The sequence below is a fragment of the Diadema antillarum genome, unplaced genomic scaffold, assembly GCF_040938485.1.
Source record: "Diadema antillarum isolate AM-2024a unplaced genomic scaffold, OU_Dant_1.0 seq00000819_RagTag, whole genome shotgun sequence".
Lineage (NCBI taxonomy): Eukaryota > Metazoa > Echinodermata > Echinoidea > Diadematoida > Diadematidae > Diadema > Diadema antillarum.
Genome location: NW_027271696.1, coordinates 2,117,837 through 2,141,751, shown reverse-complemented (window position 1 = coordinate 2,141,751; position 23,915 = coordinate 2,117,837). Strand labels below are relative to the sequence as shown.

Sequence of the window (23,915 nt, the reverse complement as noted above, 5' to 3'; positions counted from 1 at the left end):
TGGCAAAGTTTGTGACGTAGTAATTCCAGGATTCTGTTCCGGGAGCCTGGGTGCATCTTCAGCTTGTGTTTACCCAGACAGAGTAAATAGATCCATTGCGGTGAATGGATTTTTCACACGCGGCAAAAGTGATAGCATCGGCTCCTCTTTTCCTCGGGGATGAAGGACTGGGACCGCCAAGCTGCTTCTTTGCAGGTCAGTCCACAAAGGTTAACCCTATTGAGGCCATAAATCTCGGGTGCGTATCTGATATATTCTCGCTGGCAGTGAGAGACTTATACGTGGAGGATAATACTGACACAACATGGTCAATACAACTGTATTATGATTGCTACCACTTCCCCATAAGAAATATGGGATACAATGCATTGCTCCGGTCTGTTTGGTTGTTTGCTGCACTGCTATCAATGCTATATATAGTCTATTAGTCAAGGTAATATGTACTCTCATTACTGATAATTATTCTTTCTTTTTTCAATTTCCAAACAATATACATGGATAACACAAGCATCGAAATAATGGCATATTTGATTGTAACATAGTATCACAATCACGATCAGTAAAGAATACATCTTGTTTCTTTAAGGACTTGATGGAAATGAATATTGAGGGGCTGCTACAAAGTAATTAGTGATACAGTTCATCCCAATATCATAAAAAAAAAAAAAAAACTGACAAGAGGAAAGTGAAATTTGCAATTTCTTTGAAAAAGCACTTCATAGTTTAGGAATCGAAGAAAACACTACGGAGCAGTTTAGTTAATTCATCGTTTCATATTACTTTAGACTGCCAAGTGTAGGCAAGTGGGGCCCATGACTTACACATATGTTTACATTTTGTTTCTTGATCTTAACCTTTGCACTTTTAAGGGCAAACTCTAAACCCTTCACATGAGAGAGATATTTTCAAACATATGGCATCTTTCTTTAAGAAAGATGCCATATGTTTAATATCACATTCCCTTTGGAGGGACCTAGCTGCAGCTACACATGGGAACATAACATTTTGTTTGAAATTTGATCAGAGTGACTTTGACCTTGACCTTTGACTCTTTACCACCATCATTTTGTATGATTGGCTAATTATTCCTATGTTGTACCTTTGTACCATCAATAATCCCTATGTGATTAATTGTTGGAAAATGACATTTGAAGGCAACATTAACAGTCCCTAAGCCTTCAACCTTGGGTAAATTTGTCAGAAATTTAATCTCCAAATCTAATCAGCACATCTACCTCTCATGTAGCATGCCTAGGCCAAATATCATGAAAATCCACTTAAGTATTTTTCTCTTTAATCTTGTTAACAATATATCTGGGGTTTACAGACAAATAACCCCAAAACATGATATCTCTGGGATGCTTCAGGGCACAGGCACTGAAAGAAAAAAACAACAATTCATATCACATTTAAAATATGAATTCAGACACACACAAAAAAAAGTGATGGACTGTATCTCTGTTTTAATTTCATTTTTTGATCTAGGGATAATTGAGTTTTAACACAGAATCCCTCCAGGAACTAACAAACTTAACAGAGATTCATTACGATACTTGTATGCTATGAGAATGGTATCTGATTTCTTAAAACTCTGCTTATCTCTCAAAAGCCCCTTCAAAAGGTCATCTCTATATTTAGGACAGGACAGCTTCTGTCAAAATTCCAGTTGAACTGAAAAAAAAAGGAACATGAGAATTTGATTCCCAAGACAACACATGTCTCTCTCTCCCCCCCCCCCCCTTTTCTATCAAACCATCTTCTACGCCATATATTTAGTAAGTCTAATTCTCGCAAATCAGGACCTCATGACAATTTTACGAGCACTTAAATTTGCAATTGTGGAATACAGTTCTGTATAGAGAAATGTACGCGTGCACATCGCATTTATGTCGGGAACAGAGTTAACATTTCCCCATGTTTTTAAATTCACATACATCACCTGACATGCAAAATTTGCACAAATAAAAATCTCATGAAATATCTAGTGTATACAATAACCCATTTCACAGGATGAGAACTAATGAAAGCCTTAGCTGGCTGGCGTGGCTGGTCATTGGGTGGTATCTCTATCTGCATACCATTGATGTCCCTCAAGATTTTACGGGTGATAAGAAACCTATACCACACTGGCCTTCATAATCATGGGATTAACCAAGATTCTAATCAATGAAATATCTGCTTGTATTCCCATCCTTTCAACCTTTCAATTACTATCATTTCTTCGTAAATCATAAAATGTGGATCACGTTCACTCAGCAGTTTCCTGGCTGTCCCAGTTTTGAAACTGGGCACCATTTTGAGATATATGTTCATTCATCGGTGAACACCAACATTTAATACTGAAAGCTCTTTAAGTCCTCTGCTGGAAATTACAGTACCAGTAAATGCCTTCGTGCACACCTAATTCCTACTATGCCATGCATGACTCTAGTCTGCGCAGACGGAACACCCAATTCGAGGCACTTTCACAAAAACAGTGAACCTAAATCCTTTTTCAAAATTTAAGATTTGTTTTTTTCATGCCTACAGTACCCCCCCCCCCCCCCCCCCCATGGCCCTTGACTACCAGATTAAAAGGCCTTTCCTCTGCACGTACTGGTCCGTACCAGCCCTACACATGAAGGACAGGAAATACTGTTGGTTGCTTTCACTTCACAAATCCGTCCTCAAGATACATGTACTTCCTTGAACATTACTTGTTGTGCAACATGAGGACACTGAAGATAAACTCACAATGGTGAGATTGAGATCGTGATTACATATTGACAAAATGCTCCTAAAATACCAAGAATACTATTAATTGACATGACACTTAATACACTAATTCGGTTTTCTGGATGGGTTGAGAAAATTACTTTCATCCCCCCAAGTTGTAATTTCCAGGAATCTCTTTTGATTTTATTTTGGAAGGGATCTGGATTCTCTTCTTAATTCTTATAGTGGGCATTGTGAAACATGAAGACTATCAGCGAATCTTTATCCCAAGAACAAAACCTGAGTCCTTAATTGAAGCAATGCTGGCTAGTAATCAATGGCATTGCATTTGATGCAGTGCTATATACAGTATGTAAATTTGATGCGAGCATTATACTGCATTTTATTTTGCTTCACAGGAAAAACTCTGATATTTTTATATTTCAATAGAAACTAATATTCCATGAATTCATGCATTCAAACATCAATTCTAAATGCATTGAACTGACATTCACTTGGCAGTCACTGATTCAAGCGTATTAAATTTACAATCTGTACTGCACCCACCCCCCCCCCCATAACGCTGCAGTGTAATTACCCTTTCTCCTCTTTTTTATTCCTTACAAAATTGCCCTTATTTCTCATGCACAATGCAGTATAAAAGATTTTATATCTGCACATGAAATCCAGGGGGGGGGGGGGTATTCCAGTCCTCCCCACCCTTTCCCCTTCCTCCTCCTCCTCCTCCTCCTCCCCCCATCACATCCAGTCACTGTAAATCTTGTCTCATTAGATTTTCCTCTTCCCCTCATTCCAGCGCCTTAATCCTCTCCTGCACTATCCCAACCATCCATCAACAGCCCGCTAAAAATGCACTTTACCTTTGAAGCCGGGATGACACACGCAAGACTCCGAGTCCGCGTCGCAGTAGCCCCGCCCACTGCAGTTGCTGGGACACGCTGGAATGTCGCAGGCCTCCCCGAGCCACAGTGGGTCGCAGGAGCAATTGAGATGGAAGCTGTCACAGATGCCGCGTCCACTGCAGCCATCACCGGGACATGTGTCGATGCTACAATCGTGGAAGGAGGGAGGAGGATGGAGGAGGAGAAAATATGAACGAAAAGATGAGCGAGAGAGATAAAGAGATGGCAAGATTGAGAGAGATGGAGAAAATTATCATGACAATATTGAGTCATATAATGGTGATGTTACAGCTGACAAGAATTACACAACCAACCTTCAAGGCTTTACATCAAACGGTTGCCATGCAAAATGTCGCTCTCATCTTCCTATCGCATTTCTGAACCATATGCTGGATGAGCTCATTTTTGTCTGGTACGCCTTTTCTGACGTGGCTTCAACTATAAAATTCAACATGAACTGGAATATAATGGGCCCTGATGAAAAAATGATGACATTATAACCTCACAAGTCTACTGCTAATCTGTGGTACACACATACATACACACACACACACACACACACACACACACATTATAAACTCATTCCATCAATAAAATAGCAGTTATATGATCCCCTCCCATTTGTAAAATCATCACGACTGCATACAATGTAGATTGTTTTAATTTGGTCCCAATCATAAAACAATATGATGTGATGCAAAGGACAAAGTTTCCTCTTCTTCTAGAAGCAAATAACAACAACAACCAAATTACCACAAAAAAAGCACTGAGAGCTTTGCGAAAATCTTTGTTTTCTTTAAAGTTCTAAGGTCAACTTGGCATGGACTGTCTCTTGAAGCTCATGCCGTCAAACTGATGACTTTATGTGGCACTATACTGGAGGGAGAAGAACTCCTAATTTGCCGAGAGTGATGGAGAGTTGGCCTTGTGAGATGGGCAATGAAGCATGCTCATTACCGCATGATTCCCCTAATGAGTGCTAAAATGGACGGCTACAGGGATACTCCCTTAGTCACTCCATGACGTTTCTCACAGACGGCTACCTAACACGTTGATGGCAGCGTATATGAATGCAGCCGATACCGGAAGCAGGGGGGAAGCGCTTAAATTGCACTATACCTACTTGTTGAATATGCGAGTGAAACGCTTAGCAGTAATGATATTATAATGACAGTAACGATCTTAAATATCAGAGGTGAATTCAACAGTGTTAACATACATACAGTATGTAGGATACACAAAACTAAAAATTTATCACTAAGGTACAGTAGCTACATGTAAATCATACAACATTTTTCTTTCAACAAAAAAAACGATCATAAAATTTGATGTTAAAAGAGTAAAACAACGGTACCTATAGTGGCCTGCCGAGCTGTGAATTATACACTGTATCTACATAAATCTGCAATTGATGTTCATTGCCACCTACATAAACTGTATATTCCCCGATAATGTGGTTTTTATCTTAATTTCAAGTTCCAACTTACAGGTAAAAGCGTTTCTGGAATATGCATTTGTCTATAGATGTATTTAATGGTGCTTAGTGAATTTTTGCATTTCAACAGGTATTCACAAAATCATCAAGTCACACACACACACACACACACACACACACACACACACACACACACATGCACACACACACACACACATACACACACACACACACACACACACACACACACACACACACACACACACACACACACACACACACACACAAATACTGCCTCTTGTACCAAGGAGGCGTCGTCCCAGAGGTTGTTAATCTTTTGGATCTCTTGAATAGAGACACAATTATCTCTGATTCTCATTATGGCAGTCTGTAACCCTACAGATCACGCTGCTGCGACCCTTCACAAAACCACACTACAGCCCACATTCAGCTCAGACTATACTCCTTTTATAATATTTCAAATGATTTGAGGCTATCATGTGATCGCGGCAATCAAATATCGGTGGAAAACGTCCCGAGGCTCTTTACCCTAGCTTTTCTTGCTAATGACGCCGAGTTGTTTTCTTCTTCTTCTTCTTTTTCTGATGATGGGGGGGGGGGGGAGGAGATCTACCACTGACAAGAATAACACACATTCCAAATGCACATGAGCACATATAAACCTGAGAGGGTGCAAGGTACAATTACTTTGTGTGTTATAAACATATTATGTACACAGCGAGGACTAGACCACTGAACAGGGAACTGGGTACACATTGCAAACACACCCACACACTTTGTTTACTTTCATTTGATAACTGCAACACGTAACAAAGGGATATACATGCACAGTAAAAGCCCGCATCTGGATGAGCAATGCTGTTCCTACAGTAGTTGAAATCACACAAAACACACGGAACTAGAACTGCGGAACTCCTTCCCTGTAATGAATGGGGTGGTCAAGGCCCAGTGACTCAAACCCATCACACAGTATAGTCTGGGATCTATGATTCTGCAGCACTGTAGTTGCTCCCATTCCCGTTTACAGGTACATCCTCTATGGACTACCATGAACAAATTATGCTTTTTGACAAATTTATATTCATGTACGCCTATATGGCATAAAGAGGTTACAAATGGTTATGACACTGAATAACAGACTTCAACTTGTATGCACTAATTAATGCAATGCAGTGAAACCAACTCTAACTATAATTGTGCAAAATATACACTAAATTGCTATGGCTCATTGAAAACCATGTGCCTGAACATCTATAATGGGGAATGTTTAAAATATCAATGCATGGGACATCGATTCTGAGACTGATTCTGAAAATGTTGTGGTTATTAATAGAGACTGGCTCATATGACACTTACATACATATACAGTGTATACAGTGTTGTTGTACTGTCACACATGACATCATACTTCATCTCAGGCCAAAATGAAATATGTTTTGGTTGACTGGATTTTCTTTCTTTCTTTTTTTCTTTCTTTGTGCTTTTGATGATGGTATTGGCTTAGCATACAATAGTATCAAGGTGATGCAATTCCAATGTGTCTATTAAAATTACAACTTAGCAGGGAGTGTGAAGTTACATTGTACAAATAAAATGTACAGTGTACTATTGTAGACACTGCAATGAACAGACAACAAAAGCTTCCCTATACCTTTTGCCACAATGATCTTAAAAAAAAATGGTCAGCAAAATCAAAAGCCACTATTTAACACTGGGAGCAGTGATAAAAAACAAAACTGTTCGGTTAATCACATTTGATGTATTTATGTACAGTTCAGTTGTATCACAAACACCCTATCACACTAAAATTTTGCAATAAACGCTGCAAAATTAATATAAGGACATATCACTAACTTTTTCAATGAACTGTCACCGTTACAGTTTATTCTAGAAAGCGTTTTCAATAAAACTATTGTATTATAGCATTTTGTACATTTACCAATACTAAATATTGATACATGTACTGATTTACTTTTAAATGTTGGTTATTTTTATCCCTAACTCACATTTTAGAGCTATTTTGAAGCACTAAAGCAGTGTTGTTTTTTTTTCATTGATCTGCAAATGTTAGCAAGGGGCTTAAATATCTTACAGTGAAAATCATTCTGGAGAACGAAAATTTGCAGAAAATTATCAATTTGGCACAAGTGCACAAGAGCAAGATGTAATTTCACCCTTCCTTTCTTGTGTCTTCAAAACACTTTTAAAATGCATTCACACATACAATGCATTTCTGTGATGTTTGGATGGAACTGGGAAATCTAATTGAAATAAGGGTGCATTTATCTAAAAATTTTCTGAGGCAGAATCACCATCCTAAACATGTTTGAGGCATTTTCCAGGGTTAGCTAAACACAACCGTGTTTTCAAACACATTTAGAAATGCCATTTTGAAACGTTATTCAAAGGGCATTTTGAAACGCGTTCGAGACCACAATCATCTTTCTGCGAGTAGATAAATGCAATACTGTTTTGAAACAGGTTTACATCTCAAGGTCAACTCCCAGCTGTTTCCGCTTGTGTTTTCTACCCATTATTGGTGTGTGAATGATGAGACATATATGGTAGCATGCAGTTGACCTTTACTTCCTGGGTCGAATGGCGCAAAGCAGCTGCCCAGTGACAACACACGAATCGTGATTGCATGATGGATACCAACGCTGCACCCCAAGAATTGCGTTTCAAACCATGTTCGCAAACACCATTCCCAATGCGTTTGGAAACATGATTCTCTCTCTCAAATTAGATAAACACAGCCGTAGATTCCTACCAAGGACAATAAAATAGGCCAGGAAACTCTAAACGGGGAAACAAGCTCTAGGTCAAGCTGCGTTATGTTTTTGTTGGACAGAGATGTTTACATGAAAAGAACACTTGAAACTCACCCACCCCCATGTCTCTCACTTCCTTTAAAAAAACTCAGAAGTCTCTTCAGAGATAAATTTTCTGATGGTAAATTTGCCTGTTTATACAGCTTTGCACGGAAACAGCCTACAACTACCCTGCATGTGACAGCTATCCTTCATGTGAGCGTACCTTGAGAAAACAAACCTTGCTGTCAGGCAATTGATAAAAACAGATTTGGTGTTCGCTTCATAACATGCATTGGCTACTTGTCTGTACCATTTGTCCAATTTTCCCTTTAACAGACTTAAAATTGATACTATACTGAAACCCGTTTGATGCACTAGTCTTTGTCCCTGAATCTGTCTGAAAGAATTAATTTCTACTAAAGAATTTTACATCTGGAATTAATTCATGAACCATGTACCCACATGAGGAAAACGATGTAGGTGAGGAAAATGATGTAGGTCAGATAGTACCTTCCAGTGCATTCAAGTAGGAGCACAATGCAATTGATGCATTTGCCTCGGTAACCATTCATTGAATGGTCCTATATTTTCACCTAATTTGTTGTCTAAATTTGTCTCAAAAAAAGTGTCAAAGGTGTTGACAGCACCAGTCTACAGGACCTCTGAAGTCAATTAAAAACCTTAAATGTACGTATGGAAGTCAATTAAAAACCTGAAATGTACATGACCTCATGTTTACTATCAGCCAGCCACAGATAATATCACTGAGTGCATGCATCCAAACTTCCCATCTTTATAACCCCCTGTGAACACGTACCTTTAGGGAAAAGCTTTTTATGCATCACTCCTATGTGCCTCACTCTCATCAGATAAATATGCTGCTTAAAGATAAAGCATCAAAGCCATTTAATACTCTTCTGCTTGTGTAAAGACCTATGCTACAAAACGAAGAGTATTTGTCTTTTCTTTTCAACTGCAAATCTTGATATGACAGATGGGGCAGAATCAGAATTTATCAATAATAATAATAACAATAATAATAATAATAATAATAATAACAATAACAACAACAACAACAACAACAACAACAACAATGATAATAATAATAATAACAATAATAATAATAACGTTTATGACAGAATGACGACTTGGGCATTTTTGAGGGGCAGAGCCATAAAACTGCTGAACAAGAATTAAAATGTTACTGCTAAAAATCAAAATACCCTTACCAATTATCTCTATTCATTCCCATAAACTTTCAAGTCTGCCAAAATTTACACAAGACTGTACCTACATCACACACCTGCAATCACATATGGTGGTGTATCGTTGCATCTCACTGAATGGCAGCAAAGGACAAAATAATCAACAATCTTGTCCTTTAAAGTCATGCGTGTCACACGCCATTGATCTCAATGTCCATCATCATTACACTGTGATTCTTCTTGCAGGACCATTTCATTCTTATGAAACTCGAGCAGATTACCTCCCATGACAACAGCCAGTGGCAAATTTCACATACCTGTACGATATGTTGAAGCCGTCAAGTTTGAAGGCTGCATCGCTGTAGAAGTAGAGAAATGCGAACCCCGATGTTGTGACAATTTCCTGCTTGATGTCCACTAAACCATGCCTGATAGGACCACTGCACAGCAAAAGAAAAATGACAAAGGAAAATGGATGAATCAAGAAATATATACAATATACATGAACATATACAGTGTATTTTTCAAATTACAATTTCCCTGACATACACAGTGTATGTTGTATTACTTGTCAAGTTCGAATCTTTTAAAGTTGGGCATTAATGTATCTGTTTGAAATTCCACACTGTCTAAAAATCTGAATCAACACAATTGTTTTCAATTCATCTATTTCCAACACTGTGCTTGGAAACAGATGAAAACAACTGTGTTGATTCAGATTTTTAGACAGATTGAGAACACTGAGCGTCTTAATCTGTCTGAAGATCACCTTTCAACCGTTTAGTTAACACATTTTATGACAAAACATATAGTGAATACCGCAGTCAGGATGACAGTACTCATTCACTGTCAAAACATGGTAAAAATATGACATCGTAATCATCACTATGGTTGGTAGTGCCACTGAATGGGCCATGAATTAGCCATTCTTGAGCTCGCTGCATATCATTTTCTTCTGTATTTGATACTGTACCCACATTACTGGTAAATGACACTCATAACATAAGAATAATTTTAATGGTCATAAAAAAGGGTTGAAAGTGTCATTCCACAATTAACCGGATTCACAGGTGTTTCTGTTCATACATCACACAGAGACTAAAAATGTGTCCGTCATCTCCAGAAACTGCTGCAATGCCATGTATACTCAATAAAAAATAAAAAAAAAAGTAAATTAGTACATATTCCTTACAAGCTTCTGCACAATGCTATTACAAATCCGGGGTGCCAACCATGTACCCAGCATTGCAGTATTCAGAGGGATTGATAAAAGGTGTATTTTGGGGTAATAACAGCATTTTTACCTATTATGCAATAGACTCATACATAGTAACACAATTCAGGAAATGCAGATATATCTTAGAAACAGACATTTTTTTTTTTTTTTTTTTTTTTTGGGGGGGGGGGGAGAGGAAAAACAGTGCAAAAAAAGAAAAGGAGAAGTAACAGTTGCAATATATCCGGAAGACAGACTAGTTCACAGAATGGCACTGGCAATACATTGTACCATTTTTGTTGTTGCTGTTTTCTGTGTTGTTATCGTCCATACCTCCGTAGTTTTCTTTTGTAATGATTGCATTGGTTTGATTTGTTCTGTTTTGTCAACTTAAATAACATTTTTTTTTTCTTAAATCTAGGGCTTTTCCTTTCTTGCTGCTTCCCCCACCAATGGCATTGTCTTTGTATGTAGTCATACCGCCACATTATTTCTACTTGTATGTCGTATGTCCTATAAATTTTTCTCATTTTTTGTATCTCATTTTGTACATTCATGTTTTATTGTGTGCTCTGTATATTTTTAATGCTTAGTGCAAAATATACTAAACTGAAACTGAAACTACAATGTAGACACTTGTATGTGGGGGTCAACAGACACTTACGTGTATTCCACATTACTGCACTGAACTTTATGTGGCTCAACACATCAAAAAGCAGAACACAGCAGGACTTGTGAACAAGTGAGACAAGAGAAGCTGCCTTGATTTTCACCTTTCAGTATGCAACCATAATTCTCTTCAAACCATCAAGTTTCCCCTCGTATGGGCACACGTCATGTGATGTGCAGGAGATTGAATTGGAAAACGGTTCGAACAATCTCGTAAATATATACGAGATCGGGCTTGAAATGCGGAGGAAATATTGAGCGGCTGTGTATATCAGCTTCAAAAAATCAATTAAGGTGCCTCCATATTCTGGCAAGCCCAGGTCAATCAATTTTACTCTTATTTTTTTGCACAGCATGAAAATATTCAGCTCAGAAAATACAATGTATGTCAAGAAAAGGTATCATGTTATATGGGCTAACAACTGTTCATCACATTCTCTTGTACAAAATTACAGCAGAATGTGAAATGTTCTTTTTTTTCCTACATTGTACAATGGTATTATTTTTTAAATCACTTTATCAGGGTACAAAATTCAAAACTCATTTTTTATGCACGTGAGACATGGGAAAAATGGCAAGTTTACAGGTGTGGCTTGTCTTTTCATTTCAGACATGAAAAATCAGCAGCTTACATTGTATGAGCAAACGTAATTTTGATGTCTAGAAGCTGCTGATCAGTAAAGTCTGAGTGAAGTATGTAACTTATATACTACTGCCAACTACACATTCCACTGTCAGGACAATCCACCATTCATTGCAGAACACACAGTTTCTCTTTGCTTTTAAGAAAAATAATCCTGTCAACTGTCTAAGAATCTGAGCAAAAGTGTTTCTCAACTGAAAAAACAGTGGTGATTCCATTTGTCTTGACAACTACATTGTAATAATACCAAATGACAACCTGAAGTTATAGCAGAGATACATAATGTATAGTAGTAAGGACAGCTTGAATTTTCATCTTAAAAGTGGGTGAACTGTTTGTATCAAAGTACAAACAAGCAGCAAAGACTTTAGTCAATGCTGGCCGCCAGTCATATCACCATCAACCTCTGAAAAAGGCAATAACAATAACGATGTGAAGCTGCTGCAGAAAAAGCCAGCAAAACCTGTAGTGCAGTAAAGATGAGAAAGATCTTGCCATTAATAAATGAACAGCATGGCAACTGCCTAACATGGGAAGGATCATCAATCTAATTTATCTCAGCAGAGGTCGCACAGCCCACACCTCACTGCTGAGAGCAATGGGTATCATTATCACGCTTGTCAAATTTTGGATAACACCACCTGATGTCAGATGGAAAAAAAAAATAGTGCTTTGAAATGTGCAATGTGAAGCGACATCGTTGGGGATGAATCTTCTTCAGCAGCCATGAAATTTGAGCGTATGATGGCAACAGCAGCAAGGGCACGATATGAAGTGCAAGTCTACACAATGTTAAAGTTGACTCCGATTAAAACAGAACAGTACATGTTTTAACGCTATCGATCTCACAATAAGTGTTAAAGTGATGGAATTTTAAAGTTCCTCATGTTTTTGCTTTATGATAGTGATATAAATTGCAACTACATGTACAATGTACATATTACAATGCGATGATAGCATCAACCGACAACCCTCCCATTGGTTTCTAAAGGGCAAAAAACATCATAAAATAAATGTTTGTGGTCAATGATTACACAAACTACAGCCATTTCTTACCAAGTCGTCATTGGCAGGTTAGGCGCACCTGGTAAACTAGGGACTGCGAGCGACGGAGAGCGACACTCAGCGACGGGGACATATTGCGAGAACAATGAAGTGCGTCGCAGTATGTTTTCACTCCGTCGCTAAGCGTCGGTCAAAGCAGTACGCGCCATCATTTTGATGATACCGCGACGCTTGCCGACGCTTGCTGACACTTGCCGACACCCTCGAAAGAAGCTGTTGATTTTTTCTATGTTGCGTGACCTCCGCTCACGCAAGTGTTCGTTTTAATAGCGCCGACGTTTCGGGACATGGCGCTTGAGATGTAGCGAGATTTCTGAATGGTCACGGCCAGTGCTCAAATTGAATAGCGAGCGACGTGTCCAGACGCGCCTCTCCAGATTACAAATGATGTTCGTGATAGCCCGACGATGAGCGACGTGTCCCGACGCTTTCCTTTGTCTCAACATTGGTTATGAGTTGATTTGCGTTTCGTTTGGCTACTGTAAAAGTGGTTTCTTTCGCGTACAGAAACTTTCGCGGTTTCCATCGGTGCCGACTTTTTCGCGTGTGTTTAAATTCGCGGTCGGTAATGACGGCGTTGTAACAACCCACGAGTTCAAAACGTAATTATGGGGTGTGATCTCACTGAACGGGGAACACTTTGAAAGTAGCGATCGAAGAGGGTTTATGAAAACACATGTAGGTCTACACTTAAACGCGAATGTATGCCTTAATTAGGCAGCTCCATACATGTAAAATTTTGCATGCATGAGGTGAGATCTTTTTTTATAGCTGTCAAGTGACTCAAGAACTAAATACAGTGTATTACGAAGTCGTCCTATTTCTCCCGTAGGAAAAAGTCAGAATGTTTGCCTTTACTTTTGGAAATGAACAGCGGCAACAATCGGCTCCGCAAGATGCTAAAATTAATGTCAGGTGTTTCATTGTAATTTTGGAAATGAATAATGGTAATTTCGTATGATACTAAAATAAATGTCGGATGTTTGTTTATACTTTTGGAAATGAATAACGGTAAGATTCAGCTCCATACGGTGCTAAAATTGATGTCAGATATTTGATTTTGCGATCGGAAATGCATAAGGATAACATTTTGCTCCGGAAGATGCTGAAATAAATGTCGAATGTTTGCTTTGACTTTCGGAAATGATTAACAATAATATTCAACTCCGTACGATGATAATAAATAAACGCCGCATGTTTGCTTTTACTTTCGATACTTTCGATGCATACGATGCTAAAATGATTGTCGGATGTCTGCTTTTTAAATTTCGAAATGAATAACAGTAACATTGATTCATTAAAATTGATGTTTGATGTTTGCTTTGACGTTCGGAAATGAATAACAATTATATTCAACTCCGTATACGATGATAAAATAACTGTCTGATGTTTACTTTTATGTTTGAAAGTAAATAGCAATAACATTCAGCTCCGGAAGATGCTATAAATGCTGGATGTTTAATTTAACGTTCGAAAGTAAATTAGCGATAACATTCAGCTTTGGAAGATGCTAAAGTAAATGTTGAACGATCCCTTTGACGTTTGGAAATGAATACCAATAATATTCAACGCCGTGTGATGGTGAAATAAATGCCGGATGTTTGCTTTAATGTTCGAAAACAAATATCAATAACATTCAGCTCCGGAAGATGCTAAAATAAATGTCGAATGATCCCTTTGACGTTCGGAAATGAATAACAATAATATTCAATTCCGTACTATGATCAAATGAATGTCGGATGTTTGCTTATACTTTCGAAAGTAAATAGCAATGACATTCGGCTCCGGAAGATGCTGAAATAAATGTCAGATGATTGCTTTTACGTTCGGAAGTGAATAGAAGTAACATTCTGCTCCATACGATGCTAAAATAAATGTTGGATATTTGCTTTTACATCTCGAAATGAATAACAGTAACATTCAGCTGCGTTTGATGGGAAAGTAAATGTCTGATATCTGCCTTGACGTTAAAAATGAACAACAGTAGGCCCTACTTTTCGGCTCCGTACGATGCTAAAATAATATTGTCAGATGATTCATTTCACTTTCGGAAGTGGACAGCAGCATATAACATTCGGCTCCGTATGATAAATAAATGTCGGATGTTTGCTTTTAAATTTGGAAATGAATATCAGTAATATTCTGCTCCGTACGATGCTAAAACAGTAAGAGATTGTTGCTTTTACATTAATTTTGGAAATGACTAACTGTATCAATCGGCTCAGTTAGATGCTGAAATAGATAGCGGATGTTTGCTTTCACGTTCGGAAATGAATAAGGATAACATTCAGCTCCCTAAGATGCTAAAATGAATGTCGGTAGTTTGCTTTTACATTTGAAAATGATTAACGGTAACATTCGGCTCCGTAAGGTGCTAAAATACTAGTAAATGTTGCATGATTGCTCTTACAATCGGAAATGAATAACGATAACTTTCGGCTCTTTATTGTGCTAAAACGTTAATGTCGGATGTTTTTAAAATGTCTGCAAATGCACCCACTTTCTCATTTCAAACGTAAGATTTGACCACCTAAATAGGCATCAACTTTTAAGTAACTAACAGTGTGTGGGATTATTCCGAAGGTGCCTTAGTCTGAACACTCTTAATCCGGCACGAAATTTTATTTATTTATTTATTATGTATTTATTTATTTATCTATCTATTTGTTTATTTACTCATTTATCTTTTGAGTTTAACAACGATTTAATATCGACCCCCGTTTCGTTTTCGAGTCGACGATTCTTCAAAAAACGATTCCCCCCCCCCCCCCCCCCTTGTTCGTCAATTTGGGATTTACGAGCCTTCGGAATGACTGTAACTACGTTTATTTTTTTTTCAGTCGATTAGGGGATGGGGGGGTGATTCAGAAAATAAATATAGAAGGGAGTGAAAATCTTGAGGCAAGAAATACAAGTAAGTGAAATTCTCAGTTTGATATCGTTCATTTTTTTTTGCGTGATGTGTGTATTCTGGAAAGGGGGAAGGGTAATTCAGAAAAGAAATATATAGACGGCATCAGGGAAAATTTTGAGGCAAGAAATCAGTTTCTCAGTTTGACATTGTTAATTTCTTTGCGTGGTGGTTATTATTCCAAAAAGAGTCAGGTATGATGATACCGGATAGGTGTATATACTTATATTCCGATGGTTCGTTCTTCCGTATCCGAAAAACGCAAATTCCATGTTTGTTACTATAGTAATCTGAAAGTGTAGTAGGGTTTGTTAATCCGAACATTTTGTGACATTCCGAAGGTTCGTTAATCTGAAAATGGGAAATACGGTTCGTTAATCTGAAAACGAATAATGTGGTCAAAAATTTGTTTTGTTTTCGGATTAACAGCATTTAGAAAACCAAACCTTCCTTCGTTTTTGAATTGACGAATCTTCAAAACAGCAACACAGTTTTGTTGTTGCTTTTATTTTTTTTTTCGAATAACGAGACTTCGGAAATTGCAAACTTTCAAAGTAACGAACAGTTACGATTTTTTGTTAATCATTAAAGCGAGTAGTGGAGGATAATTCAGAAAAGAAATATAGACGGGAGGAATAATCTTTGATTGATGATGATGTTGGTCATGTTTCTGAATGTTTATAGAAAAAGGCTGAGTGATCTGAGTGATGGTGATGATAAGTTATACTAATGCGAGTGTAAGACAGCTTGCAGAACATACTTCTTTCCCTTCCGGCCCATGAATGGTGCAAAAAAAAAAAAAAATACATACACCTCACAACAAAAAGAACCACGTGCTAGCAACCTTCGTAAAGTTAAATCTAGAAGTTCATTACCAGCAAAGGGGAAAAACACAACAGTAACTGAAGCAAAGAGATTGTGTAGGCACTCTCTGGCATTTACGAGAAACTTGACACCCCACCCTTCTCCCCTCCTTGTGGAAAATTTCCACAAAACCAGGTGCCAGACCCAAGGTGCCAGACGAAAGAATGCGCGCACTGGAATAAACCGCGTGTAAATAGCCTGGAAATATCGATCGAAGAACTAGCTCATGAGTTGTCATCGCAAAGATCATGATTCTAATTATAGCCTTTCTTTTGACCGTTAGTAGAAATATCGAACAGTTTATTATTGTGTACTTAATTGAGTATTTTAAATGTTTACTGAACTACAAATTGTACAGGAAGGGATTGGTTACTCACAGAAATATACGAAAGGCCTCGTTTGCCCACACAAATTCACTACGAGTATGTGATGCAGCCACTACCGGGTTAGACAGCAAAATCCTGACAATTTCACGCTCAAAACAACGTATTACTTTGGAAAATTTGAAGGAACTTCACCTACGAACTGTGAAGTTATTTGGCTATCAACATTCGTTCGTTTTTGTTTTTTGTTTTGTTTTTGTTTTTTCCTCGTTTAAAAGACATAATTTCTTCGTATGGAACGTAAACTGTTTAGCGAACATCGTTATGGCAGACTTTGTGATATCAGTCAGGGAGAAAGAAACTGGAATAGTTAAGATGTATAGAATCCAATAAATAACATGAAAAAGCCTGTAAATAACACATGACTATGTTTTATAGTAAACAATAACTGAATATACCCAAAACATTTTGCATTGAAAGAAAGATATTCAGAGGGGTGAAGGTTCAGATGCGAGTTTTTTCACTTTGTCTCCCTCTACAAATTAAATTTGTTAAGATCGCAACTGCTGATCTGTAAATCAACAAACATGTACATCTGAACTTACTCGTTGCCCTATTGTGATGTGGAGCGAGTTTTACCTTGCATTTTAAAAGGCGAGTTTTCTTTCTGTTAAATCATCCTCAGTAACTGATCTCTGCAATATTAATGTACGAGTAGGCCCTTTAGCTTCTTACTTAGTCTAAACACGATTTCAGTCGATTTTGCTATTAACAGTTCAAGTTTTTGCGTTTGTAAACGGCATTCACTGGTGCTTGCTTGTTTGCTTGCTCGGTACATTTCTGTCATGAGGCTGGCAGTTCGTGACTTATATTTTCCACCTCTCTTTTACGGTCAGCAACGATTTGATAAACAAATTCATAGGGTTCATCAACAAGATGGTGCACATAACGTGATACAATGCGTATTCAGCACATTGGCGTGGTGGCGTAGAAAATTAATGAACAAGCACTAATCTGTCTTTTTTTTACGCATCGCACTGTGTCTTGCAAGGAAGGTGTCTCAGTGACCCCCTACACCACAGACTTTCAAGTACAGTGTACAGAGTAACTTTGATCAGAGACAATTACGGCTTGCCGATTTCAAAACAGAATGTCCACGCCACGCCTCGTGCGAACAAAAGACGGATTAGGAGGCAACTCATTCACTAACTACCCAGCCCTTGTCGCTGCATAGAATTGCACTGCGTCTGGTCAGGCTTACTAGCAATTCCCTCAGAAGAAGGTGACGGGCACTCTCCACAGAACTCTAAAGAAGTTCTGTGGCACTCTCTCGTTTCGGGACAATTATTTTGTGATTGAAAAAAAAGAAGATTTTTGGGAATGAACTGGATGATAACACATTTGCTCCTGCGATAATTGTTCTTGCATGTATTTTGTGCATGTGAAAAAGCGTTCGAACTTTGTTTCCAGTGTCCCGTGGAAACTCGATTAGGCATAGGAGATCCTGATGTAACAAAATAATACCCGATATAACAAACTAATTTCTCCGGTCCCAACGAATTCATTTTCTGTGTTGTATTGTTTATTGTGTACTGATAAAGATTACAAAGAACAAAATATGTCTGTCTCAAGATCTCGTCATAGCGAGTTGCCACGTGTTGACTTTGTATAATTTTCGCGTGGTGTTCGCTGCTGCAAACTTCGGCGAGGGCCTTTACTCATTGTTTTATTTCCTCTGTTTCTCATACCTCGTTTGGTACGATTTCTTTTGTTTAATGTCACTTTATTCGTTCCCTTTGTTTCGAAGTACCGGTATGTAAAAATTCTTTCAGGTGTCTCTCTGGTTACAGCTCGTTATTCCGAAGGTTCGTTATTCCGAAGGCTCTTTATTCCTAAGATTTGTTATTCCGAAGGTTCATTGTTCCGAATTTCAGATTCGGATTAACCAATCTTCGGAGTAACGAACCTTCGGAATAACGCCACAAACTTTCGGATTAACGAACCTTTTTCATTTTCGGATTAACGAACCTCTAGGTATAGGGAATTTGCGTGTCTGCGTCTGATTAACGACCCTTCGGAATAACGAACCTTCGGAATAACGAACAGCACCCGTCTCGGTTACTGCACATGTATTTTCGTAACGGCGATTTCTCCAATTTGCTGTAGTACTGCATATTTCGAAGGAAGTTCGATCCCAGCCTCTTCGGTGTGCTGTGTGATATTTTGTAGTGTTTGTGTTGTTGTCTGAGAGGTTGTTGGTACTTTGTGATTAGTTTGCTTAAGTGTTATCTCGAGTGATGATGGTGGTCGTGTTCCTAATTTTGATACGAAAAGGGCCAAATGATCTGAGTGATGGTAATGATATTACTGATGCTGGTGTAAAAGACAGCTTGTTGAGCTACGTGTCCTCCGTCTGATTTCATTTCTCCCTCTTTCACTCTTCTTCTCTTCCCATGAATGATGGGAAAAATACATACACCTCACCTTCGTTAAGTTAAAACTAAATGTTCATTACCAGCAAAGGAAAAAAAAATAAGGGGAAAAACACGAACGGATTGTATGCGGTCGAACCTTATTTAATTTTCGAATGAACGAACCTTCGAAATAACGAAACTTCGAAATAACGCCACAAAATGTTCCGATTAACAGACCCTTTTTCATTTTCGGATTAACGAACCTCTAGGCATAGGGAATTTGTGTTTCGGCATGTTACGACACCGAGATAACAGTCCATTTGAGCACCTCTCCAAGTTTACAGCCAAGGGACTTTGAAAGCTGTCGTGCGTGTCTGTGGGTGTTAAGGTAAGTTAGTAATCGACGCTGAAAATTATCGAAGAGTCCGTCGACGTTCAATCGACGAGGGAATTGCAAACCCAACGGCTGCTTATAAGGTACCACCAAGATAGGAAAGAATGAATTTTATGAAAACCAAAACAAACGAATGAACACGAGTGTGAGCGCTGGTACCAAGGTATGTTGTGATACACATCGATAATAACATTTTATTGGTGATGCAGTTATGTTCCCTATCTATATACATTACTTTTTTGTCTTAATACTAGATGAATGATGATACTGTTGATTCGTGAATGGACAGAGAAAAATAAATCGTGATGAATGAACAGTCACTGATGCCAACATGTGAATGTCCAGACCCCCTTCTTTGATGAACATTTTAAACCTTTTCGTATTTAATCAGTGTGTATATAAAGACGAAATTTAGACGAAAAGTTTAATGACATAGGTTTAATGCAGAATTTAAAACTGCTGTCATGAATGTGACAGCTTTGTAGAGCAGATCTATATCAGCAAGATGATGTTCTCTCTTTGAAAACAATGGTTTTACCAAGAATTACAAACAACGCACCAACGCGCGCTGGAAGATTAAATACTACGTTAGTATGCTTCATGATGATGACTACAATCGGCCTCGTATCTATACTTGCCACTAAATACAACTGTACTTAGTGGGTGCTGTTCGTTATTCATTATAAAGTAAAGAATGGCATTATAAAGTACAAGTGTATAAAGAAATTCGGCATTTTATATCCTTAACTTTTCCACAGCTGCGTGCAGTCACCAGCTGTCCGAAATACTTCCACAATCCCCTTTTCCGTTTCTCTGTCCAGCGTGCAGGCACTCTCTTTATTTCTTTCTTTCCCTTCTTCCCTTAAATGTGTGTGTGTGTGTGTGTGTGTTTGTTTTTTTTTTTTGCTAAGGGTATTCCTTTCAATCGTATCCCCCTCAGTTTAGTCATGCCATGTTGTTGTGTCTCTGTTCTTTGTTTCATTTTGTCTTATTTCTGTATTATGTACATGTACTTGTACTTACAACAAGTATTTTTGAAGATATTTTTAGAGTGGTCCACAATCTACAAGCAATGCTTTTTAGTGGACCCCTCAGTTCTCATTTTTTTATCCTTCAAACATAACTTTGTAATTCCAGTATGTGTGCATATCTTTGCAAGTTTGTTGATTACCATTGATTGTTATACTTTGTAATGTATATAATTATGCTTATGATTGAATTTGAGATTTACTTTGTGTTATGTTTTGTGGAATGAAAGAAAAAAATGAAAATGAGAATGAAATGAATCAAATCAAATCAATTCAAAATTCAGAAGGTTCGCTATTCTGAAGGTTCGTTATTCCGAAGGTTCGTTGATCCGAAATACGCAAATTCCCTATATCTAGACGTTCGTTAATCCGAACATTTGTGGCGTTATTCCGGAGATTCGTTAATCCGAAAATGAAATTCGGGAATAACGAACCTTCGGAATAACGAGCTATAACCTACTTAGTAGCACGTAAGGGACTATCACAATTTGCTGAAGGTCTCAAAGAACGCATTTAAGAGAAGAAAACGAATCACGTTTTACTTCCAAATCCGTAGTATTTAGAGTAACTTTACGCTTCATTAAGACATTGTAAGATAATGATTAATCTTCTCTTCTTTGTTTGCCAGTACAGTTTAGCGCTTTCTATTCATTAAAAAACAGCAGTCGCCATTCAGAGAGGGACTCCTCGGGACGCATGATGACGCACATTTAAGCAGAAAGCAAAATAAAATGTGATGTGTGTATGCTGTGGCGACGGACATCCAGTCGCTGGTAATCCAGAATGCGTCCGGCATGCAGGCATACTCTACTTCATTCCCGCGGTCCACGCATTCTGCCTGCACTGAGAATGCCCTATTGTTACTCCCCTCAGCCTTGTGAATAGAGGCATTCCGTCGTATTCCGAGAATGGGGATTATAAAATCCTCTATTCAAGGCGTCCGGAATGCGTCCGAGAATGCAGACGCGTTATACTGAAACCATTCATTCACGAAGAATGATAGCGGCCTCGTGCACCTCTACTATTGTCTTTGACCTTCAAAAGAACTACACGCCGCCCTGTTGCGTTGTGAGAAAGAAAAGTCGCGCCATTATACACGTTGTGTTTCAGTGTGAAAAAAAAAAAATGAGTGAAAGTGTCTCTGGAAACTGATTTCTAACACAGAGATTTTGTTTTTATTCGATTTTCTGTATTGGTATGTTGGTTATTTTGTTTTTTTACGATATAATACTCGTCGCCTAAAATTGCGTTTCGTACCGCAGTTCGATACATTCGTATTTTTTCTTGCCAGATTGAGACGCCAACCCTGTTGCTAGGAGGTACCTACCAGGTATACCGTCAGGTCTCGATACTAGCGGTGGCCCGGGGCCATCAAAAAACGCACGTCGGGCACCAGAATTTCATATACAAACTGTATGAAGATTTTGGTGGACCGATCGGGCCACCAAGAAAAGTCGGATGTTTGCCTTTATACTTTTGGAAATGAACAGCGCTAACAATCGACTCCATAAGATGCTAAAATAAATGTCGGATATTTTGTTTTTATTTTCGAGAAATGAATAACGGTAATATTCGACTTTATGATACTAAAATTAATATCGGGTGTTTGCTTATACTTCTGGAAATGACTACAGTAAGATTTAGCTTCCTAAGGTGCTAAAATTTATGTCAGATATCTGATTTTGCGTTCGGAAATGAATAAAGATAACATTCGGCTCTGGTAGATGCTGAAATAAATGTCGCATGTTTGCTTTTACGTTCGAAAGTAAATAGCAATAACAGTCAGCTCCGGAAGATGCTAAAATAAATGTCGAATGATCCCTTTGACGTTCGGAAATGAATAACAATAAAATTCAACTCCGTACGACGATGAAATAAATATCTGATGTTTGCTTTTATGTTCGAATCTGTAGCAATAACATTTACCGCCGAAAGATGCTAAAATAGATGTCGGATATTTGTTTTTAATTTTGGGATATAAATAACGGTAATATTTGACTTTGTATGATACTAAAATAAATGTCGGATGTTTTCTTATACTTTTTGGAAATGAATAACAGTAAGATTCAGCTCCGTACGGTGCTAAAATTAATGTCGAGTATTTGGTTTTGCGTTGGGAAATGAATAAGGGTATCATTCGGCTGTGGAAGATGCTGAAATAAATATCGCACGTTTGCTTTGACGCTGGGAAATGAATAATAATGATATTCCACTCCGGACGATGGTAAAATAAATGCCGGATGTTTGCTTTTATGTTCGAAAGTAAATAGCAATAACATTCGGCCCCGGAAGATGCTAAAATAAATGTGGAATATTTCCTTTAACTTTCGGAAATTAATAACGATAATATTCAACTCCGTACGACGATAAAATAAATGTCACATGTTTGCTTTTACGTTCGAAAGTAAATAGCAATAACATGCAGCTCCGGAACATGCTAGAATACATGTCGAATAATTTTCCTATCTGTAATTTGCCCGTTTGCTTCATGGTTGTGAGGGTAGCTCGTTAGCCACGCTGGTCTGTAATTTCATAACAGCCCTGTCGCTTTAAAAACGCTTTGTAATACATTATAGGTCCTGCAGTATAAGATCAGTAACTTGTAATCATTCGTAGTGACGTAGAATGCGTTTGTATTGTAGCAACAGCACTGATTTTCATATTATTATTCATATCAGTTCAATTCTGTTTGATCCAAATCCGGTTAATTTCACATGATCGGCATTTGAGGACAATTTATGGAACTGTGCAAAAGTATAGGAGACAACATGCTCAGCAGACGATTCCTCCTTTTGATTCCCCTCTCCCTGTCTCATTCCCTCTCAGCTCACTTTGATCTTTCCTCTCCCCAGCCCACCCGACAAAGAAGAAGTTCGGTACAATACAAAAACAAAAACTAAACTAAACTAAAACTAAAACAAACAAACAAAGGAACATGTGCTAGCTGAATAAATGGGAATGATACCTATGCCCCAGCCATGCCAAGCTTGTGGAAATTTCCATGAAAGCAGAGTGGATCAATCAATAAGTTTAGTGTTGCCTGCCAGCAAAGGAATGCGCGTATGCATTCCTTCACACCCCACCCTTGTTGTAAACCACGTGTAGATATCAATTAGACAGTCTGGCCTGGGAGTGGGAGTGAGCCAGGGACATGTCTCTAGCACTAGTCTTGAGTAAAAGCCCCTTTTGAGTTCCTGTAAACGTCATATGATACTGTTTTGTCTTTCTTTTCGCCTAAAAAAAAAGCATATAGCGAACAGACCTCACCTCCCTGATATCATAAATGTTCACGTAGCC

The 23,915-nt window shown here is 38.1% G+C and overlaps 1 protein-coding gene across 1 annotated transcript in view; it reads right to left on the bottom strand.

The window, feature by feature from the left end:
* Positions 1-23,915, bottom strand: part of LOC139739780 (attractin-like protein 1) — a 113,860-nt gene that overhangs the window by 56,238 nt on the left and 33,707 nt on the right. Inside the window, exons 4-5 of the mRNA XM_071650375.1 lie at positions 9,409-9,531; positions 3,576-3,763 (exon numbers count right to left, since the gene is read on the bottom strand). Coding sequence (XP_071506476.1) covers positions 3,576-3,763; positions 9,409-9,531 — 311 coding nt within the window. The remainder of the gene's footprint in view (positions 1-3,575; positions 3,764-9,408; positions 9,532-23,915) is intronic.